General features: G+C 53.6%; 8 protein-coding genes across 8 annotated transcripts, besides 1 other annotated feature; 5 read left to right on the top strand and 3 right to left on the bottom strand.

Moving 5' to 3' along the window:
• Nucleotides 1-22444: part of a sequence feature (contig 1.135 1..301041(1)) that runs on past the window's edge.
• On the top strand, nucleotides 299-5397 carry ANIA_07879 (uncharacterized protein; the record flags this gene model as incomplete). The annotated part of the gene is made up of 8 exons (XM_676056.1): nucleotides 299-514; nucleotides 578-1619; nucleotides 1676-1909; nucleotides 1974-2653; nucleotides 2690-4143; nucleotides 4213-4296; nucleotides 4367-4744; nucleotides 4812-5397. 8 exons carry the CDS (start codon nucleotides 299-301, stop codon nucleotides 5395-5397), a joined length of 4674 nt encoding a protein of 1557 aa, XP_681148.1.
• Nucleotides 5708-6944, bottom strand: ANIA_07878 (uncharacterized protein; the record flags this gene model as incomplete). Its single annotated transcript, XM_676055.1, has 2 exons — nucleotides 5708-6726; nucleotides 6773-6944. The coding sequence occupies 2 exons, from the start codon at nucleotides 6942-6944 to the stop codon at nucleotides 5708-5710; spliced, it is 1191 nt and encodes a 396-aa protein (XP_681147.1).
• Nucleotides 7496-8801, top strand: ANIA_07877 (protein atnI). The gene is made up of 2 exons (XM_676054.2): nucleotides 7496-7716; nucleotides 7809-8801. Exons 1-2 carry the CDS (start codon nucleotides 7513-7515, stop codon nucleotides 8754-8756), a joined length of 1152 nt encoding a protein of 383 aa, XP_681146.1. The 5' UTR covers nucleotides 7496-7512; the 3' UTR covers nucleotides 8757-8801.
• Nucleotides 9029-10355, bottom strand: ANIA_07876 (branched-chain amino acid aminotransferase; the record flags this gene model as incomplete). The annotated part of the gene is made up of 4 exons (XM_676053.1): nucleotides 9029-9265; nucleotides 9337-9968; nucleotides 10026-10166; nucleotides 10319-10355. 4 exons carry the CDS (start codon nucleotides 10353-10355, stop codon nucleotides 9029-9031), a joined length of 1047 nt encoding a protein of 348 aa, XP_681145.1.
• ANIA_07875 (protein atnK) lies at nucleotides 10980-11503 on the top strand (the record flags this gene model as incomplete). Its single annotated transcript, XM_676052.1, has 3 exons — nucleotides 10980-11101; nucleotides 11187-11425; nucleotides 11487-11503. 3 exons carry the CDS (start codon nucleotides 10980-10982, stop codon nucleotides 11501-11503), a joined length of 378 nt encoding a protein of 125 aa, XP_681144.1.
• Nucleotides 11750-12760, bottom strand: ANIA_07874 (protein atnL; the record flags this gene model as incomplete). Its single annotated transcript, XM_676051.1, has 2 exons — nucleotides 11750-12538; nucleotides 12629-12760. The coding sequence occupies 2 exons, from the start codon at nucleotides 12758-12760 to the stop codon at nucleotides 11750-11752; spliced, it is 921 nt and encodes a 306-aa protein (XP_681143.1).
• Nucleotides 13635-20134, top strand: ANIA_07873 (tetrafunctional fatty acid synthase subunit atnM; the record flags this gene model as incomplete). The annotated part of the gene is made up of 4 exons (XM_676050.1): nucleotides 13635-18930; nucleotides 18984-19469; nucleotides 19531-19646; nucleotides 19697-20134. The coding sequence occupies 4 exons, from the start codon at nucleotides 13635-13637 to the stop codon at nucleotides 20132-20134; spliced, it is 6336 nt and encodes a 2111-aa protein (XP_681142.1).
• On the top strand, nucleotides 20577-21156 carry ANIA_11582 (uncharacterized protein; the record flags this gene model as incomplete). The annotated part of the gene is made up of 2 exons (XM_050611160.1): nucleotides 20577-20642; nucleotides 20950-21156. The coding sequence occupies 2 exons, from the start codon at nucleotides 20577-20579 to the stop codon at nucleotides 21154-21156; spliced, it is 273 nt and encodes a 90-aa protein (XP_050467213.1).

Genomic DNA, 22444 nt, shown 5'->3' with positions numbered 1-22444 from the left:
GCTGAGCCCAGTCCGTTTGTCATTCCTTTGATCCAAACACAGCCTCTGGCGTTGGAGTTGGTTCTGTTCTTGGCTTTGGTTGTGCAGGCGGGAGTTGGAGTGCCAGAAAGACCCGCTCTGTCCTGTACTGGACTGTGCTTTATTCGTGAAGAAGTGAGAGACGGGCGTTCTCCAGGCAGACGCGCAGCAACTCAGTGAAGAATCCCTACTTTCCCATAAACCCAGGAGGCTGGGTTGTACGCGATGAACGGCGGGTGGATTTGATTCTCTATCTCTGTTTGCTGCGTTTGAACTCGCCATGGCGGGCTCTTGCACAATCGATGAGCACAACCACTTCGGCCCCATAGTTGGAGATGCCTGCTATGGGGGGTTGGACTTTACCTTGTACTTTGAGGAAGCCTTTCTGTCTATCTTTCCTGCTGCGACGTTGATCTTGGCTGCGACTGTTAGGTGTTTCCTGGTTCGTAGCGCCAGTCTCAAAGTCAGGGGGGGCTGGCTGCACACTCTGAAACTGGTATGTCTGTCTACTAATAATTGAGGCCCTGAAAAGCGAACAGAACTGAGTAACCAAATATAGCTATTGCTTGCACCCTACTCCATCTCGCAACTATTGTTACTTGCATTTTGGATGAGATCTGGAACCCCAAAGACAGACCTCACTATTGCATCAACAGTCTTACGGTTCATTGCCACGCTGCCATGCGGGTATCTAATACACTTACAACATCATCGCTCTCTCCGACCATCTAAGATCATAAGTATCTACTTCCTCCTCACTCTACTATTCGACATTCCTCTCGCTCGAACAATATGGACCATCCAAGGTCTGCGTACGGTCTCCGCCATATTCATTGCAGGCACGGTTGTGAAAGCTCTCCTTCTGATCCTCGAGACCTGGGAAAAGCGACGCCTGGTTAGACCAATGTACGCGAGTCCCGCACCTGAGGACTGGACTGGCGTCATCAACCGCAGCCTCTTCTGGTGGATTAACCCTCTCTTATTCCGAGGCGCGCGCACTAGCCTATCAGTGGGTGACCTCTTCCACCTTGAAAGCTGCATGCTCCCCGACCCGGACGGCAAGCACCGTGTCGTGATGCACTGGGAGAATGTTACGAACAAGGATAAGGCTGGCGCGATGGTCGTGCCGATAGCCAAAGCCTTTAAATGGGATCTGTTGGCTGGAGTCTTCCCTCGTCTGTGTCAGAGCGGGTTCATCATCTCGCAGCCGTTCCTTGTCCGCGCCACGGTCGAGTTGTTTGTTTATCGAGACCGGCCGGATTCACGTAGTAAGGCGACACTGCTGATTGGTGCTTATGCGCTCGTTTACGGTGGAATTGCGATCGCGACTGCGACGGCGCAGCATAAAACGTACCGGGTGATTACGATGATGCGCGCGGCGCTGGTGGATATGATCTTTGAGAAAAGCACAGCCATCAATGCGCATAAGAACGATGACTCGGCAGCTCTAACGCTCATGAGCACGGACATTGAGCGCATTACTCACTGTGGCCGGTACATCCATGATACGTGGGCGAGTCTGATTGAGATTGGAATTGCGTTGTACTTATTGTATAATGAGTTGGACACGGCAGGTATCGCGCCGATTATTATCGCTTTCGGTGAGTTTGAACCCCTTCCCTTCCCGTCTAAATCTTAGCATGCTTACCTGAAATAGGATGCACGGTGACGGCCATGAAGATCGCTATGATGGCTGGCGAGCGCCAGAATCTGTGGATTGAGGCTATTCAGAAACGAGTAGCAATCACAGCGGAGATGCTCGGCTCCATGAAGGGAGTCAAGATATCCGGTCTGACGGATCTCCTGTTTAACAAGATTCAAGCACTGAGGGAGCACGAGATCCTAGCTTCCCAGAAATTCCGCTCGCTTCTGATTGCTGTTGTTGGGCTTTGTGTGTTTCCATCATGCTCCCTTGCACATTTGATTTTGAGAATTTAGCTAACTAGAGACGCCAGCCAATTTTAATACGCTCATGACGCCCATTGTAAGCTTTACCATCTACGCGATGGGCTCAGGGGACGCACCAAACGAGATCCTCGGCAGTGCCCGCGCTCTAACATCCCTGACCCTCTTCAACCTCTTTGCGGTTTTCATCGGCACTCTTGTTGAGTCGATCAGCGAGACAGCAATGGCGCTCGAGTGTCTCGATCGGATCCGCAACTACCTAGCCCAGGAGGCGCACCAAGATCCGCGCGAGGTCAATAGTTCTCCTGTGACTGAGAAGACCCCCTGTATTGAGGCATTCGAAGTTGACGTCGGATGGAAGAACGGCGATGAGTCGATCCTGCACCGCCTCTCCTACCGGATCGAGCGCCACAGTTTGACAATGATTGTGGGTGCTGTGGGGTGTGGAAAGACGACACTGGTGAAGGCAATGCTCGGCGAGGTAAATTGTTTAACTGGCAAGATGAAGGTTAACTGCGACCGCATGGCGTATTGCGGGCAGGATGCTTGGTTGACCAACGGCAGTATACGAGAGAATATCCTCGGGGGGTCGCCATATGACCCGCCGTGGTATTCGACAGTTGTTGCGGCTTGCGGACTAGAGAAAGACTTCACTGAGCTGACTGCCGGTGATCAGACTGCAGTGGGCAGTAAAGGTGTTTCGCTGAGTGGTGGGCAGAAGCAAAGACTGGTATGTATAAAATTCCTGTCTGTTTGAATCGGTCAGGGCAGCCTTGATGTACTGACAAGAGCCCAGGCACTCGCGCGAGCCCTTTACTCCGGCGTCGAAACTATCCTCCTAGATGACGCCCTCAGCGGGCTTGACCCAGTGACAGACGAACATATCTTCACACAGGTCCTCGGTCCCAACGGCCTGGCCAGAAAGCAGCACTTGACCGTTGTCATGGTCACACATGCGGTTCACCGACTTCCCTACGCCGATCATATCATTGCCCTAAATACCGACGGCACCATCCTCGTTCAAGGAACGTTCGACGATTGCTGCAAAAGGCTCGATTATATACAAGGGTTCGCAATCGCCCAACCCCCCGCGATTCAGATGAAGAGCGCTATGCCTAAGGCCGTCGAGGTCACCAAAGCAGCCCCCTATTCTGACGAGGCCATTTCGGACGCGCGCAGGTCTAGCGACTACCAGACGTACCTGTACTACCTTACCACAGTACCCTGGCATAACTGGCTGGTGTACTTCGGTCTCATGGCCATCTTCGTCTTCCTGCAGGCCTTCCCGACGGTCTGGGTGACCTGGTGGGCGCGAGATAACGACGCTCAGCCAAACAAGAACAGGAGCATGAGGATCGGCGTCTACTGGATGTTCGGCGTGCTCGGCGCCTGTTTCCTCCTCGCGACGGCCTGCTTCTACATGCTCAAGATCGTCGCCAAAACGGCGTCGGTTATCCACTCGCGCCTCTTACGAACGGTCGTCAACGCCCCGATGTCCTTCTTCGCCTCAACCGACTCGGGAACAACCCTCAACCGCTTCAGCCAGGACCTCGAGCTTATCGACATGGAGCTCCCACTCGCTGTTCTCCAGACCTGCCTAGCGCTCTTTCTCTGCGTCGCACAGCTCATTATTATCGCCGTCTCGGCCCGCTATATCACGGCCACGATTCCACTCTGCGTCTTGGTCTACTGTATCATCGGCACCTTCTACATGCGCACCTCGCGGCAGCTCCGCATCATGGAAATCGAGGCCAAATCACCGCTCTTCTCAAACTTCATGGAGCTGCTTAACGGCCTCATTACGATTCGCGCTTTCAACTGGGCCGAGCAATACAAGCTCCGCAACCGGGCTCTCCTCGCTGAATCCCAGCGCCCATACTACCTCCTCTACGCCGTGCAGCGCTGGCTCAGTCTCGTCCTCGACATGACGGTCGCTGGATTTGTGCTTGTGCTGATGGGAATCGCGGTGGGAACGATGCATAGTACGAACGCGAGCTCGCTTGGTCTAGCGCTTGTGAATGTTGTTTCGTTGAGTGCGAGTGTTAAAGCCCTTATTACTGATTGGACCGTGCTAGAGACGAGCCTTGGGGCTGTGACTCGGGTGAAGCATTTTGCTGAGTCGACCGAGTCGGAGGACATGGTTCAGGAGAGGGATCTCCCGCCGGAGGACTGGACCAGCCGGGGGACCGTAGAGTACAAAAACGTTTCAGCGTTCTATCGGTTAGTTTTTCTCCTTTGTCGTCTATGGTATTAGGTCGACTATTCGACTGACTGAGTCAATCTGTTAAGGGACCCGTCAAAACCCGTCTTAAAGAATCTTTCTTTCCGCGTGCACAAGGGAGAAAAGGTCGCTATTGTCGGCCGCAGTGGAAGGTACGCCAAATCTACCTCAACCCGCAGCCCTACTTTAACCTAACTACTTCTGACCACGATGTACTGCTAGCGGCAAAAGTACGCTTGTCTCCGCGCTGTTCCGGATGATTGAGCTCTGCGAGGGCACAATCTCTGTAGACGGCATTGACATCACCACGCTCCGCCGCCAAGCAATCCGCTCCGCCATCATCGGTCTCCCGCAAGACCCCCTCCTACTTGAAGGAAGCACAATCCGCGAGAACGTCGATCCATTCGACTACTGCCCCGACGAGGCGGTCATCAACACCCTGAAGCGCGTGGGTCTGTGGGAGATCCTCGAGAGCAAGGATGGGCTGGAGACGATAGCCAGCCCTGAACTGTTCTCGCATGGTCAGAAGCAGTTGCTCTGCATGGCAAAGGCCATGCTGCGGCATGGGAATATTATTGTTTTCGATGAGGCGACGAGCGGGTGCGTATATCCTTTCCTTCCTTCCGTCCTTTCATTAGTCCCTCGATGAAATCCTAACGAAAAATAGAGTCGACCCCGAAACCGACGAAATGATGCAGGAGCTCATCCGCAGCTGCTTCGCCCAACACACTGTGCTCACTGTGACGCACCGGCTGGACACGATCATTGATTACGACCGCGTGCTCGTTATGGATAACGGCATCCTGCTCGAGAGCGACCCACCGCGGACCCTGCTGTCGCGTCCATCAGTCTTCCGCGAGCTGTACAAGTCCTCGCGCGGCTGGGAAGAATACGAGCGTCAAGAGCGTGCGGAAGCCGAAGCTCGGAGACGTGAAAGGGTCGAGAAAGAGCGCGCCGAAGAAGAGCTGCGTGGACGCAGGGGACTCATTAGTGAGAAGGAGGAACCAGAGACAGTCAGCGCAATCCGCGAGCATTGGAATGTGGTCAATCAGCTGTTCGGAGGAATTATTCCAAGAGCCGTCCCGAGGACAAGGAGTCGGAGTCGGGATCATAGTGCAGAGAGGAGAGAAAGTAAAAGGTATAGTGGTGGGGATTGGACAGGCGAGGGCGATGGGGATGGGGGCGATGGGGGCTTGGGGAGGAGGGATACGAGGAGGCATTTGACTGGGTTGGCGGCGAGGGGGTTACATTAGGTTTCCTTTTTTTCTTTTTTTCTTTTTTTTGACCCTACTATCTTTTATTCTCCTTTCTTGTCATTTGGTTTAGATGTTATTGTTTTTAATAAGAGGTGAGACTAGAGAGTCGGTGGATTCACTTCTATTAACATATATATGTGTAGTTCCTACAAGGTAGAGGAACCACAACAGTCCATGCAAATACAAGTCTCATATATAAGAGCATTTGTCATATCTATTGCTGTTATGACTGATTATACACGATAACTAGAAATCGTTAATTATTTCTCTCTTTCATTGCCTCTCACTGCGTTGTAATGGAAGAAACTCACCTCCAAGGATGCTCAACCAGGCCATACTGCACCTCCTCAAGCCACGTTTTCATCTGCAGACTCATCGGGCCAGCTTCTTCTCCATCTCGTAGACCGCAGGAAATACACTGGTCTCCCCAACGAATCGACCTCACCGGCGACACCACCACCGCCGTCCCTGCACCAAACACCTCCAACAGGCGGCCCTCCTTCGAGGCAGCCGCCAACTCTCGCATGGTGATCCTCCTCTCTACCACCTCAATACCAGACCTGTCCCCTTCAAGCCTCTCCCTCGCGAGCTCCAAGATTGACATTCGAGTCACCCCAGGCAGGATCGTCCCATCCAGTGGCGGCGTCACCAGTTCTTTCTTCCCCGTGGAAGAACTCACCCAGACTACAAAAAGATTCATAGTGCCAGCCTCGGTCACAAATTCCTCGCCACTCTCACGATCAGCCAACAGCCACAGATTCTGCTGGCTCCCTGCCTCCGCGGCCTCTTCCTGCGGCACAATACTCGGCGCGTAGTTCCCGCCGACCTTGAACTCCCCCACACCACCTGGCCACGCGCGTACTGGCGACCGCGTCGCCTGCAACGTGACGGCCTTCATCCCGTTGGCAAAGTAATCGCCCATTGGACTGGCAATAACAAACAACAGTGCGCTCCGGGGCCGCGAAACACTAATACTCGCATCGGTGCCTAGCAACGTCGGGCGCAAGTACAGGGAGTGACCAGGTAAGTGCGGGATGAATCTCTTTTCGAGATCAACATATTTTGCTAGAAACTCCAGTACGCCGGATTCTTCGAATGTCGGAAGAGCGAGTCTAGCTGCGGATCTGTTGAGCCGCGCCAGGTTCTCCTCAGGCCTGAATAGCCGCGCGTTGCCATGCGGGTCTTTATACGCTTTCATGCCCTCGAAGCAGGTGAATGCGTAATGGAGGACGCATGAGGCGGGGTCGAGCCGCAGGTTATCGTAGGGAGTGATTTGCGCATCGCTCCAGCCTTGGGTTGTGGTCCATTCGAGTTTGAGGATGTGGTCTGTAGCAAGTATAAGTGCTACGTACTAGGAAAAATAGGTATATACTTCGGGTCTGTGAGGGATACTTGCCAGTGAAAGACCGCCCAAATTGTAACTCGGTCGAGTCGGGCAGGGGTTTGGGCGACTGGGTTTTCTCAATGCGCAAAGATTGGAATCGAGATGAATAGTGGCGCCTGACAAGTGCAGGCAAGTGCCAGCGGTTCAACAGTCGCGCCATCCAGAGAAGCCAACACGCTGTGACTGTCTTCTGGACTGGCAGTGATCGACAGTATTTGACAGTTCAGTTGCGGCATTGTCCTTGTTCGGCGATTGGCCAGATCAATCGAGAAAATAAGCTTACCTGAAAGACTTAGCGTATCCGATCACACCAATTATATTGTGCTGATCATCCCGCCAGTCTTGTCATGCCGGTCGAGGCCCACGCCATCCTTCCATCGGTAATTTTTTTTTAGTCTGCTTATTTTTTTAGCCTGGCTTGGCTGCACAAAGCCAATGATAAATTTTATTTTTCTTTGTCGTTGGGGGCTGAAAACAATGCTGCCTGGGCCCTGGGCCCTGCTTGGCCCAGGGCTGGCGCTTACAGTACGGGGCCTTGATATGTCCTACTTCAATAGTCTCTGTCCGTATAGCTGCCGCTAGCCTCCACGATTCCCGAACCCAGACCCCCCGTTTCACCTTTTGTTTCTGCCTGAAGTGCTGCGCCTGGTTATATAGTGTCTCTTGTTCCTCAGTCTGCCCGTTCAGAGACAACCCAACTTTCTGGTCCAAGCCAACCAGAAGCCACCATGAGTGCCACCACCACTTCCGCATCGGAGACCAGCACTCCAACATGTCTCCCCATCCCTCCGAAAGAGAATGGCTACGTGCCGCCCGGTGGGTGTGGCAATATCCACATGTACGAGGCCAGCTTTGCGGCGCCGGTCTTGTTTTCAGTGTTGTTCGGCCTTACGACGATCATCCATATTGTTCAGGCAATCATGTTTAAGAAGGTACGTCCACATTGTACTGAAGACAAATAAAAGAGAAAAACAAAAAAGAAGAGATAAGGAAAAAGACAATGAAGGAAAGCTAACGGATTCAGCGCTATGCTTGGGTTGTAATCATGAGCTCACTATGGGAACTCATCGCCTTCATTATGCGGTCCCTCTTCGCAAAAAACCAAAGCAGCGACGCCTACAACACTCCCTTCACAATTTTCTTTCTCCTCGCTCCAATCTGGGTTAACGCCTTCCTCTACATGACGCTCGGCCGCCTCATCTACTTCTTCCTCCCCAGCGGCCGTCTCGGCGGCATCGGTGCAAAACGCTTCGGACACATATTCGTCTGGCTGGAGATCCTGGCCTTCATCATCCAGCTTGTTGGCGCGGCATTCACGACGGACACAGAGGCATCGCAGGAGACGATCATGCGCGGGGTGCATATCTACATGGGTGGTATTGGCGTGCAGGAGCTATTCATCTTGATTTTCACCGGGCTGTTCATCCACCTGCAGCGGAAGATGGGCGAGATGGAGCGGCATGGAACTTTAGATGCCGAGAAGGTCGGTAGAGGGTCGATGCCGTGGCGGTGGCTGTTTTACGCCATTTATGCCTCGCTGTTCCTGATCACGGTGCGTATCATCTTTCGGTTGGCGCAGTATGCGGACGGAACGAATATCGATAACCCAGCGCTTCGGAACGAGTGGTTTGAGTATGTATGGGATGCGGCACCCATTTTTATTTGCTTGGCTATATTGAACGTGGCGCATCCGGGGAGAGTGTTGGTGGGGCCCGATAGCGAGTTCCCAAGGGTGAGTCGGAAGGAGAAGAAGCAAAGGAAGAGAGAGAAGAAGGAGGCCAAGATTGCAGAGAAAGAGGCGAAGAAGGAGAGGAAGAGGAGGAGAAAGCATGGAAGCATTGGCGTTGATCTGCTAGATGCGCAGGAGAGGGGCTCCGCTCCGACTTCGCGGCCGGCTCCTGGAGGGCATGGATATCAGGGAGAGAACCAGAGGACGTGGTATGACAATCGTGGGAATGAGGTGAGGCCGTGATGGAGTGTTTCTGCTAGTGTTATTTGGTTAGTTCATGGCATGGGATATCCTCTGCAATTTCTCTTCGAACTTGTTATCATTATTTCAGTAGGTACTGCAAATATATGAAGAAACTGAATATCCTAAGACGATAGATGTTAGCGGGTTATGAAGTAAAGCGGAAATCTAGATTGGTGTCAAACTCCTTGCCGCGATCTTGAAATGACTATGCTACCGATTTTGAAAGCAATAACAGAGCTTAAGACGTGGTTGTGAAAGAAATATACTATATACTAGACAGTCACCTCCTCAACTCTCTTCAGCCAACCAAACGTATCCTTCTCGTCGCCTTTTTGGATACCCTTCAAGTGCCTCGACAATTTCTCGCACGCACTGCCAGGCTCATCACTCGTCTTATACCTGAACACCTGATCCTTCGAACGATGCGTGATAGAGCGGATGGAGGTGATCATAGCAGCGGTGCCGACAGCAAGAACCTCATCAAAAAATTCCAGCTCGTCGTACGGGATCTATTCAAATACCAATCAGCCCCTGAGCCTGTGATATGTGGGAAAGATTCCATGTAAAGGAAACAACTCACCGGCCTAACCTCAACCCTCCATCCCAGAGACCTCGCCACCTCCACAACACTAGTGCTTGTCACACTCTTGATAATGCACTGGCTGTTTGGCACAACCAGCGTGTACCCTTTTTCACCCCCGGATTCAGTATACTTGATTCCCACAAACCCTGACGTACTAAATTCGTCAATCTCGCCCCTGGTCTTACTATCCAAGTGCAGCGTGATCCCAAACCCCTCCTTCCTCGCCTTATCACTCCACTTTAACACTGGAGCATAATTCCCGCCTACCTTGACGTTGCCCACGCCCAGCGGGGCCGCGCGGTCCAGCTCCTCCAGCACCACTGCGTCAACGGGTAAGGTGCCATGGTATGCGCAAAAGGGCAAAGCGTATACGACGAACTTATACTGCGGCCCAGCGGCAACGGGCATCCAACCGCCGGAGCCGAAAGCGAGAGGGCGGATGTACATGGCTGCCTCGCTGGCGTGCGGGGGCACAAACTCGCTGTTTTTGGCAACGGCGAGATTGACGGAGGCCCAGAAGAGTGACTCCGGAATGGAGGGAATAGAAACAGCATCACAAGAACGTTGCATGCGGAGGGCGTGATCAGTGGGCCGGAAGATTTGAATCTGGCCGTTGGGGTCACGATAGGCTGGCATGGCACAATTAGAAGACGGGGATGATGAGTATGGACAAGGAGGTGACATACCTTTCATCCCCTCAAACACCTGCTGTCCGTAGTTGAGCCCGGGTGCTAGACCGTGGACTTTGAGGTAATGGTCTTGCACGAAGACGGGTTCGGACCAGGTTCCTGTCTGGTAGTTGAAGTCGCTTTCGACATGGCCGTTTACTAGTAGGTCTTGTTAGCATGGAAATAACAAGATCGCAGACGCGAGAGGATTACCATCTAAGAAGGAGACGCCGACTTTTTCCCATTCTGCCCGTTATTAGCATTCATTACTCATGCAGCAACCATCAGAGCCAGGATCCATCAACGCATACCAATGTCGCTACGAGGCTCGGCAGGAAAGGTGGACATGTTGACGGTAGCTAAACAGGCTGGGTGCAAACGTTAAAGATTGAAGGTGTGACAATTCTACACTGAGTGACCCCGACAAGCATAAGCATAACTTTTATAGCCAAGTCTTCGTCGCGAGAGAACGAGCCATTGACGCTCGTGAAGTTCGTAGCTCGCAAGCTGAACATGCTTGCTTGCATGCTAACTTTGCAATCCTTGGAACCCCTTCTCCAAGCGAGTATGCATCAGATCATTGGGCTGTTGGGGGCCGTTTGTTCTGATTTGATTTTTGATTTATTTTTTTTTTTCCCAGTAGATCCTTAAAGGAAATGAGATCCACCTGGTAACTACTGCTTCGGTGGATATAATTGTGTAATGTCATAGATATTATACATACCGTATTACAGACGGCTGTATCTGCTGTAATACCCACTCGATCTATCTTACTTTCAGCCTCAAACATATCGAGTATGTGAGCAGCTGCTGGCGAACACCAGTCTCACCCCAGCCACGGCAAATTGTCTAGTTTCTCATCTCTGGGGGCCGTAATCTATATAAATCCACAGCTGGGCGCGAGGGCACACCCACCAGCCAGTAGGACACAGCAATAGCAACCACAAGCAGCATACCACGCGCTCAGTCACGATGATCAATCAAACGGCCATGTTGCTCACTCGCTCACTACGTCCCAGATCCGCCTTTGTTGGCGCTGGCCTTGGCTACCCGCGTCGATTCCTCACAACTGTTGAGTCTCCACTGCACGAATTGTAATCATACTCCGCACCCTTTCTGGTCCAACGTCATTGCCTGCCGCATTGCCTGCCTCAGTGCTGACAGATGTTGTAACTATAGCTTTGTCGTCATATTCAACAAGAGAAACGCCAAAGAGTCAGATCTAGCGCCAGCGCCCCAGACTATCAAGTTCAAAGAGCAAGATGTCATCCTCACCTTCGCAGGCGACATGATGGCCTCCGCCGCGCCGGCGACGGATTCAGCCCCGGAAAGGACCCTAGGAGCCTGTTTTCGCGTGCCAGGCACCCAGCGAGCAGAGAGTGTTGCAGGCGATTCGCGCCCACGAGAACACCGCCAAGGTTAGTAAGAAGCTAGCACGAGTCAGGGGGTGGGGGCTAATATGCACAATTTCATGCGTAGGGGCTGTGGGATATTGAGTCGGTAGAGATTTCTGCGTTGGAGACAGTTCACACGGGAGATTATGAGAGGGCCAGGGAGTAAAGAGAGTGAGAATTGGATTGACTTGCGAGTATCCGTTAACTTCGGCGCTGTGGATTAAATGTAGTGTATTGTGAAGTAGTGGTCTCCGATGCATATGCATTGATACAGTTGTAAGCTGGATCAGTCAATGTTTGTACGTACATTCTGCCCGAGCAGGCCTGCCATACTCATTCCCTCCCATGTCAGAAATCATTATACCTCCCCAGCACCCCTGATTCCCCAAAACCCGTCATCAAAGGCAACACCTCCAACCCGGAAAACTTGCCTGCAGTCACCAACCCCTTCTGTCGTGCTTCCTCAAATTGCTCTTTGCCCCAGCTATCAACAGATGCCTTTTCTGCCTTCTCTCCGGCCACGGCTTCCTCTGCCAGTGGAAACAAGCCACACTCTTGCAAAACCCGCTCGGGCTTCACCGTAATCCTCCCTTCCTTGAAGACATACCTTGCCATACAAGACGCCAACACAACCTTTGCATTTACCTTGGGATCAAGGTCAAGATCTCCCTTGAAATTCCCATCCCTGCTCAGCGATCCCTTTTTAACAAAGTAACTAACCACATAAACCCACTTTTCATCCCACGCCAGCACGCGACTCCAAACCTCATACCGCTGTAGCGGCTTGATTTCGCGATGGAACAAGCAAGATACACCGCCCATAGCCATCATGAGCGGCCTTTTCCTTTTCTGATCGTCGCCGTTGCCATTGGCTGTCTTGGTCTTCCGCGGCATCGAGGCCGTAGAAAGAACATGCTTAAAATGCGTCATCATCAACTGCGTGCGATTGATATCGAGATCTGAAAAGAAAGTACTGTTGGACTTGTGCAGGTTGTAGTCGCACTCGATCACCGGGTTACTGCACTCGGTCACAAAGTAGCTGTAGAGGCGTGGACGGCCCTGGCTGTCGAGCAAGGGCGCTGGAGTGGTTGAGCGTTTCCATACTAGTTCGATGAAGAGACCTTTGAAGAGGCGGTACTGAGTTGAGTGTCACTGAGTTAGTAGAGGCATAGATTGTTTCTTTTTATCTGTGTGCCGGAATGCATTGCATTATTGCGGGTGACTTACGTGCCAGACACCGGGGAGCCCTTTCGCGTTCAGGAGGAGGAAGTAAATGCCCGCGCCGGTTAAAAGACGGTTGATGGTGATGAAGTCCCAGACCGTGCTGAGAAGGGATTCAACCGAGGAGGGCAGGGCCATTGTTGTGCTGGCTGGTCTGGTGGGTTGTTAACTGTGAGTAAAGTACTTGTAGAGACGAACTCTGAGATCTCAGACTCCTGCGAAGAACGTGGGGACTGCTGTTGCTCGAATTTCCCTCAATCTCACTCTTCCTCTCTCTGACCCCGGCCTTACTAGTCCTCAGTCAAGCACGCAAGCAACGGCTCCATAGTGCAGCTCCATAGTCCATGTAAGCAACCAGCACTATAGGGCTAGGCCAAGAAGGAACCACGGAGAAAGAGCTGGCTGGATCCATCTGATCCTTCCTGCCAAGCGCCAAGCCATATATGCAGATATTAGCCTCAGGAATGAAGGATCTAGCCCCGCGAGCTGCGCTACGGGCGTATCGGTTTCGATCAGCCACAATGCGTAATGACCGCTAGAAAGTTAGGCTAGTTAGTTTGTATGAACCGTAATGACCGCTAGACAGTAATTAATGCTAAACGGTAATAACCGCTAGGAAGAAAGGTGTATATGTTGGGTAAGGTTCGTATACGGATTATGAGGGCAATGTAGGGCTACAGTCCACCTCCGCCAAGAAGGCTCTGCTGGGTTCCAGCAACTTCATACGACAGAAATAGTCTCGTGGCTACGGCTGAGCGAGGCCGACGTCGAGAACGGGTTTGTCTCAGCTTGGCTAACTCTGCGAGGTGAAAACCTATTCTTCCGAAACCCGTTTCTATATCATCCCAGCAAGCAGGCCCGCATTTCCAAGTCCTGTATGCGCGAGTCTGAGCTGCCCAGGGCCAGCATTTTCACTCTTTCACTATTTGCTCTCTTTCTTCTGTGTATGGCTATTCTTTCTTTTCTTCAGATCTGACTATTTTCTCTCTCTCTTCTGTTTCTTTGCGTAAAGATGTTCAACTTTCCTCATCCCGCTATAGACCTGGCTTCCAGAATGAAGTCAAGCCCGCTCATGGCGGGCGGCAGCTCGTCCGCATCATCAGAAGATCTCTTTTCTCCTCCAATGATGGAGGACCTGGATACACCCATGACCGAGTATCCCATGGGATCCCCTCCCCGCATGCCCTACCGCGGTGAGGACATCGAGATTGCATTCCTCCGCTCCGAAGCCTCCATTAAAAAGTCTTCCTTGTTCAACGACAAGTTCGCAGCTACGTTGGACGACCTTAGTGCCCGACCCATCGACAGTGCCTCTCTCATTGGGAAACTCCAGAGCATGACCCGTTCCGTGCGCGAGATCCTCGACAGTGGCGACCAGCTGGTGCACGAGGACGGCCCGCAAGAGATCCTCAAGCAGTTCGTGCGCGTCGTCAACAAACATCTCTGCCAGGATGAAGACATCCACACTGTCCTGGCGCCATTGGCTCTGGAGCCTGAGGAGAAGTTCCACATAATCCAGACCTATTACCAAGCGATCAGTATGACCCAATTCGTGTCACCGAAGTGGACCAGCAGTCTGCTCTCGGATGCCCTCTGCCGTCGGGCCAACATTGTGACGGTCTTCAATGGTCAGGGGGTGGAAGGGTACTTCAGTGAACTGCAGCATCTCTATGACACATATGGAGGACTGCTGGCCGAGCCCCTATATGCCCTGAGCAAACAGCTCAAGGGGCTTGCGTCAGATGTGCGCGCCCAGGACATGTACCCCCACGGCCTAGATGTCATCGGCTGGCTCGAGAACCCAGAGGCGCGCCCGTCCACTGACTATCTGCTCTCAGCCCCTGTCAGTCAACCTTTGATCGGTCTTGTGCAGCTGCTCAATTATGCCATCACCTGCAAGATCCTCAACAAGAGCCCCGGCGAGTTCGCCCGTCACCTCAGTGGTTCCGCCGGCCACTCTCAGGGCATTGTTGTCGCAGCGATGCTGGCTACGGTTGTCTCGTGGCCTACATTCTTCGACGCCGCAAGCACCGCACTGCAAGTGCTGTTCTGGATTGGGTGTCGTTCGCAACAATGCTACCCATCCCACTCCATTCCGCCGTCGCTGGTCGATCAGTCTGAGCGCCTGAGCCCCATGCTCAGCGTCAAGGGAGCCTCGCGTGAGTCATTACTCAAGTATCTCGACGAGCACAACCGACATCTCCCCCCCGCACAGCAGGGCTCCCTTGCTTTGATTAACGGCCGGCAGCAGTTCGTGGTGGCCGGCAATCCCCTCTCGCTCTACGCCTTCGCCAACAAGCTGCGCGCAGCCTCCAACAACTCCAGCACTACCAACACAGCCCGCGTGCCGTTCAGCCAAAGGCCCTTGTTGATCACCGCGCGCTTCCTTCCCATCTCAGTTCCCTTCCACACCAGTCTCCTGGAGGATGCTGAGGCCCAGATCCTGGAAGACCTCCGCTCCGTCCACGTCCCTGGGAACAGTCTCCTCTTCCCTGTCCTCCGTACCGACAATGGGGCCGACCTCCGCGAGTTTGACAATCTGGTCCCCGAGCTCGTGCACATGGTCGTCTGCGGCGTCGTCGATTGGGACCGAGCCACGCGCTTCCCCACTGCCACTCACTTACTCGACTTTGGTCCCGGCCGCGAGACCGGGATCGGGGCGCTGCTGGCCTCCACAAAAGCCGGCACCGCTGCACGCGTAATACTCTCTACGACCCTCACCGGCCCCAGCAAGAAGACGCTCGGCTACATGCCCGAGCTGCTCAGCCGGCGCCGCCCCGTAGTCTACAACACCAGCTGGGAACAAGACTTTGCTCCGCGGCTTGTCCGCGTCGGCGACGACATCCTCCTCGACACCAAGTTCTCCCGCGCCTTGGGTCTGCCCCCCGTAATGGTAGCTGGCATGACGCCGACCACGGTCTCACCGGACTTTGTCGCCGAGGTCATCAACGCGAACTACCACATCGAAATTGCCGGCGGTGGTTACCACGACGCAGCCGGCATGCGCTCAGCCCTCACCCGGCTCGTTAACCTCATCCCCGCCGGCCGCGGCATAACCGTTAACCTGATCTACGCGAATCCGCGCGCAATGGGTTGGCAGATCCCGCTCCTCGTACAATTGCGACAAGAGGGCTTGCCCATTACAGGGCTGACAATCGGCGCCGGCGTGCCGTCGCCCGACATCGCCAGCGAGTATATCCGCGACCTCGGCCTGAGCCATATCTCCTTCAAGCCGGGGTCTAAAGAAGCAATCGACAATGTGCTGCGCATCGCGGAATCGAACCCCGGTTTCCCCATTATCCTGCAATGGACCGGTGGGCGAGCGGGCGGGCATCACTCGTACGAAGATTTCCATGAACCCATCCTGGACCGGTACGCGCAGATCAGAGCCTACCCGAACCTCATTCTAGTCGCTGGCAGTGGGTTCGGTGGAAGCGATGATACCATTCCTTATATCACGGGATCATGGTCCAAGAAATTGGGCTACGCGGCTATGCCCTTCGACGGCGTTCTTGTTGGCAGCCGCGTCATGACTGCCAAGGAGGCGCGGACCAGTCCAGCTGTGAAGCAGGCGATTGTTGATACCCCTGGAGTACCAGATTCCCAGTGGGAGGGCACATACAAGAAAGCAACTGGGGGGATTATCACAGTGAAGTCTGAAATGGGTGAGCCAATCCATAAGCTTGCGACGCGCGGGGTCCTGCTATGGGCAGAGCTCGATAAGGAGGTGTTTTCTCTTCCTGCGGCGCAGCAGGTCCAGGAGTTGCAGAGGCGCAAGGGCTCGCTGATGAAGCGGCTGAATGCAGATTTCCAGAAGGTTTGGTTTGGTATCGACCAGCAGGGAAACCCCGTGGAGATTTCAGAGATGACCTACGCGGAGGTTCTCACAAGGGCTGTTGATCTGCTCTACCTCAAGGATCAGCAAGCCTGGATTGATCCCTCGTATCGTTCCTTTGTGGCAGACTTTATTCGCTGCGTCGAGAACCGCCTGAGCGCGCGCCAGCCTCGACCCCGTGCAGTTTTCCAGTCCGCATTGCAGCTGGACCGGCCCCAGGTCTTTCTGAGCGAGTTCCTGCAGGCATATCCGGCAGCTCTGGAAGACGTGATTGTCCGCGAGGACGAGGACCAGCTGGTGAAGCTGTACAAGCAACCGGGACGCAAGCCTCTGCCGTTCATCGTTGCGCTGGACGAGTCGTTCGAGTACTGGTTCAAGAAGGATTCTCTGTGGCAGTCTGAGAGACTAGAAGCCGTCACCAATCAAGACGTCGGACGAATCTGTATTTTGCACGGCCCCGTGGCGGCACAGTACACTAAGGTCGCCAATGAACCGGTGAAGCAGATCCTCGATAACATCCATAAACCCCACGTTCAGGCCATCCTGAAGCAGCAGTACGCCGGTGACACGAGCCGAGTTCCAACTCTGGATTACCTGTACTCTGCGGGCGCAGTATCGCCCATGTTGTCTCCGCAGGACGAGCTGCTACTGCCACATGTCAAGCATAGTCGTTCATACGACCCGCCGACCCTCGCGTATGATCTGGAAGGCCCCGAGGAGAACCTACCCACCGAAAAGCAGTGGCTGGCTCTCATCGGCGGGACGAAGCCATCCTGGCGGAAGGCATTGCTGACGCTGAACGAGATTGTGCAGGGGAAGATGCTGGTGGAGAATCCTATCAAGGGCCTCTTCGCTCCTCGCGCCGGCCTCTCCGTGCGTATCATTCAAGCTGGACGACCCCAGAAGACAGTCATCCTTATGCGGCAGAAAAGCAGCCAAGGACAGGAAAAGGATGAAGCGACGGTGGAAATCCGCGCTTTATCTACCTCAGAGATCATGCTGACACTGCGAGCTCCTATGACTGGGGGCAGTGCTGGCAACCCTCCGGTCGATCTGGTGCTGTACTTCACTTACAAGCCGACATACGGCAATAACCCGATCCACGAGGTTATGGGTACACGCAACCAGCGCATCAGCCGGTTCTACGAACAGCTCTGGGTCGGCAACGCAGGGGATGAGGGCACGAGCCTGCAAAAATCCGCCGACGACGTGCAAGTGCTGACCCGCGAAGCGATCTTAAACTTCACCAAGGCCATTGACAACCGGAACAGCGCATACAATGGGAAAAAGAACTCTAAGCTGCTTGCACCGCTTGACATGGCGATTGTGGTTGCGTGGAAGCCGTTGATGCGTTGTCTCTTCACGGACGCAGTCAACGGCGATATCCTCAAGCTCCTGCATTTGAAGAATGATTTCCGGGTTATTGACAACGCGAGTCCGATGCGCGAAGGCGACGTGCTGTCTTCGACAGCCGCGATCGAGTCGATTCGCATCCGCCCGGACTCAGGGAAGGTGGTCCGCGCTGTTGCGACGATCTTCAAGAAAGGCACGCCCATCATTACTGTTGCCAGTGAGTTCATACTCCAGGGCCGGTATGAAGACTACCACAACACGTTCGAGACAAAAGAGGAGCAGGTGTACAAGTTGCCCTTGAAGTCGAAGCGGGACGTGGTCCTGCTGGCATCGAAGCCCTGGTTCCGCATCGCCGCGGCCGACCTCAGCCTCGACGACCACCTGGATGATGAGCTCACTTTCCGGCTGAAAAGCTCATACCATTTTCGCGACGCCAACACGTACAGCCAGATCGAAACCTGTGGGACCGTCAGCTGTGCCGTGGGGAATAAGGACATGACGATCGGCACAGTGATGTTCAAAAGCAACTCGCACTTCCTCAAGAACCCCGTCATCGACTTCCTGACCCGTCGAGGATTTGCCTACGACGAGGTCAAGCAGCTTCCAAATGCTGTGCCCTTGGCCGCAGATGTCCGCATTGAGATGCCCACGTCTAGTGACCAGTACGCTGCCGCCTCGGGAGACAGCAACCCAATTCACCTATCGCGTGCGTTTGCGCGGTACGCGGGCCACAACGAAGGTCGGGTCATCCACGGCATGCAGACTAGTGGTCTGGTACGAGGCGTCGTGGAGTTGCATGCGGCAGGCAACGATCCGCGGCGCATGAAGGCCTGGTCTGCTTCATTCAAGGGCAAGGTATCCCCTGGCGAGACCCTCCTCGTGGATATCAGCCACACGGGGATGAACAACGGCCGCTTGATTGTTGTTGCTACTGCACGGTCGGAATCGTCCAGTGTAGAAGTGTTTCGTGCGACGGCTGAAGTGGCCCAGAAGCCAGGAGCCTACCTGTTCACTGGCCAGGGCAGCCAGAAGCCGGCGATGGGGATGGATCTGTACGAGACCAGCCAGGCCGCACGCGATGTATGGCACACGGCCGAGCAGTTCTTCGTCAACACATACGGTAGGTTCCTCATCCCAATCATACCTGGAAACCATGATACTAACAGCACATAGGCATCTCAATTCTTGAGATCGTCCGAAACAATCCCAAGGAGTACACCGTGCACTTTGGAGGCAGCCGCGGCAAAGCCATCCGCGAGAACTACATCTCGCTGGACTTTGAAGTGGTCAATGAGCAGGGCGAGATTGAATCAGTACGGGCCTTCCAAGAGATCACCCCCAGCTCGCGCTCGTTCACCTACACATCCTCCGGTGGTCTGCTGCACGAGACGATCTTCACACAACCGGCGCTGGTGGTTATGGAGCTGGCGCGGTTCCACGACATGCGCGCTCGCGGTCTAATCAACGAGGACAGCTGCTATGCCGGACACTCGCTTGGCGAGTATGCCGCGCTCGCTGCTATGGGCGAGGTCTTCACAGTAGAGGGAGTCACTGCCGCAGTCTTCTACCGTGGACTGACCATGCAGAAATCCATCGAACTGGACCGATCTGGCCGGGACTATTCCATGGTAGCTGCGAACCCGAGCCGAGTATCCAAGAGTACGTCCCTCGTTCCTCCCCTTACCCCTTCACTATTCCGTGCATGGACTGACAGATATAGACCTCTCCGAATCCGATCTCTGCGCTATTGTGGACTCGATTGAAGCTGCAACAGGGGGTCTCTGCGAGATCGTCAACTTCAACGTCGAGTCTACGCAGTACGTTTGTGCTGGCGATGTATGTGACCCCGTCTGGCCCCGTCTGCCATCATACTAACAACTTCTTAGCTCCGCAGCCTCGACTGTCTTGCCGGCGTCCTGGACTCGCTCGTTGCGCACCCTGAACACCTCACTTCACTCGAAACCCTCAACGCATCCGTCCCGGCCATTGTCGCCTCATGTCTCGCCCAGACCGACAAGAAGCCCACTCCGCTAGTCCTCCAACGCGGCAAAGCCACCATCCCTCTGAAGGTCAACGTCCCATTCCACAGCAGTCTTCTGCGCCCAGGCGCCGACACCTTCCGTCGCGCCCTCCGCAAGGCTATTCCAGAGCACATGGTTCGGCCGGAGAAGTTGATTGGGAGATATATTCCGAATCTGACGGCGATGCCGTTCGAGTTGAGTAAGGGGTATTTTGAAAATGTTCTTGCTATTTCTGAAAGTCCGTTTGTGAGGGAGATTCTGGAGAGGTGGGATGATAATAATGTTGCTGTTGCTGTTTGTTGAACCCAATCACATTTGTCATGTTAGTCGTTGTTTCCATGTCGAAATTAAAATAATGATTTGATTTGATTTGATTTGATTTGATTTAACGTCACTCGGCGGATCACGAAGCCCACGTGATCTGCGGCCTCTGTCGGAGCATGGGTTCCTCCCCTGTCCTTGGGGTGCCCGGTCTGCACAGTCTTAGTCAGCATCTCATTAGTATTTAGCCTAGCTTCCTTGTGCATCCGCACCCCTGAATACTAGACTCCTTCATGCTTCCACAGGTTATGAGCCCTTTCTGCTGAGAGAATTCAGTTTCTCGCTGGATATAAATATGCAGAATTGATTCTCAAAGCTCTGAGCAACATGCTATCAGTTTCCTTACCCCCTCCCTGTCCAAGGGGGGGTAGCATCCTTCAACGTGGCTTTAACCCCTGGATTGGGACCACGTAGGCATTTTAATATGCCGATTAAGAGCCTCACGAGGCATCAAAAACAACCTTGGAAGGCCAGTACTGCTTATTATATAGTATGTACTAGGCAAGGATGTCTCCTTACTGTTGAAATACACCATCACAGTAAGTATAAAGGTGTATATAGTCTACAGAGCTGTAATTCCTGATGGTTGCTCTAGACTTTTACTTCCTATGGGAAGATTAAGAGCTTTCTACTATAGAGGCTTATATATTGGCTCTAAGCCACTCTTCTAGCAGCCATGTTGCTGCAATTTACACCTTCTTACCTAGAGATAGTGTGTTTTCCCAGGCTCTGGGCTGAGGCCTATCCTGATCAAACTCATGCTAAGGAAGTCCTTTCTTGTTATGATTGCTATACAGAATAACTTCCGATACCCATGGGATAACCTGACAAGCCCCTGCTATTACCAAAGGGGAGATTTTAACATGACATTCACTGGTCTTGTCTATCAACTACCATTGTTCGAGCCTCCAAATTCAACCAGCCAACGAGCCAGAATCGACCGTGCCGACGAGCCAGAATCGACCGAGCCTACAAGCCAGTATTGCCGTGCCGTACGAGCCTGAATCAATGCAGCCAACAAACCATGATATCATCACAAGCCAGCCAGTTCTATATTGCAAGACCCCTACCTTTCGACCGAGATACCTGTAGGAAGGACACAAGGGATATTATATTACATTGGACATGGGAAAAGGGATATAGATCCTTTGAGACTATATTAAGGCCTTTACAAACTATATGGGATATTCAGCATGTACCTAGCTTTCCTTTTGATGCTTCCTTGCGCCTGCGCAGCCCGAGGGGGGGTGTCGGAGCATGGGTTCCTCCCCTGTCCTTGGGGTGCCCGGTCTGCACAGTCTTAGTCAGCATCTCATTAGTATTTAGCCTAGCTTCCTTGTGCATCCGCACCCCTGAATACTAGACTCCTTCATGCTTCCACAGCCTCCCAGGGGGCATCTGGACGTGCCGCCTAAACAGAACTCCCTAAAACTAGCTCGATACAGGTTTGAAACAGCAACTATGGACAATATGTGTCGGAGATGAGTGGGAGAAGCATCCGGCACTACCCTGGCCGGGTCTTCTAGGGGCAGAAGCCCGTTTTGGCTACCTATAGACAAGGGAGAGGGCTTGTACCGTTGATCCAGGTAAATTAAAATAATGAGTCTTGTCCTATAGTGTATATTCCGGTGAGAGAGCACGTGTTGTCAAGCATACTGCAACCAAACCAGAAGGTCACTATAACCCGAACCCATGGCCTGACTGTACAACTTGCACTATAATTGACGGGCACGTGACACAGTGTCAGAGGTGCAAGAACAGACGCCCAAGCATCACCATACCCACAGGCATCACAGCGACACGACGAGGGGAAAACAGCACCCCTACTGCTCTAATAACTGATCTCTTACACTTGGCTCATTGCTCATCCCCTCCACCCCATGGAGGTGGATATCTCCCCCCCAGGCGGAACCCGTCCGGCGACTCCGCTCCTGGGTGAAAACTCTGACCCCCCCTCAGGACCTACCACCCCGACCCCCCTACCCCGGAACTCCCTGAAGAGAAGGGCCTTATTCTCCCCGCAGAAGACTCCCACTGCAGCTCCAGTCCCTGTATCCCATACGCCGCAAGCCCCGTCGATCTGCGAACAGGTCGGCATGGTAGCAGACGACCAGCTAGCCCTTCTTCATGATTGGAAACTAGCCATGACCTCCCTTGCCAAAGCTCTAGATCTAACTGTCTCCTCCCTACAGGGCCGCCCAAGAGACCTGGCCCGGGAGCTTGCAGCCAGATTCGTCACCCTTGCAAAGCAGGACTCCCCTCAGCAGATTTCTCAGATGCCTGTGGTTGCAC

Source organism: Aspergillus nidulans, chromosome II (assembly GCF_000011425.1).
Source record: "Aspergillus nidulans FGSC A4 chromosome II".
NCBI classification, from domain to species: Eukaryota; Fungi; Ascomycota; class Eurotiomycetes; order Eurotiales; family Aspergillaceae; genus Aspergillus; species Aspergillus nidulans.
This window is presented reverse-complemented; position numbering and strand designations above follow the sequence as displayed.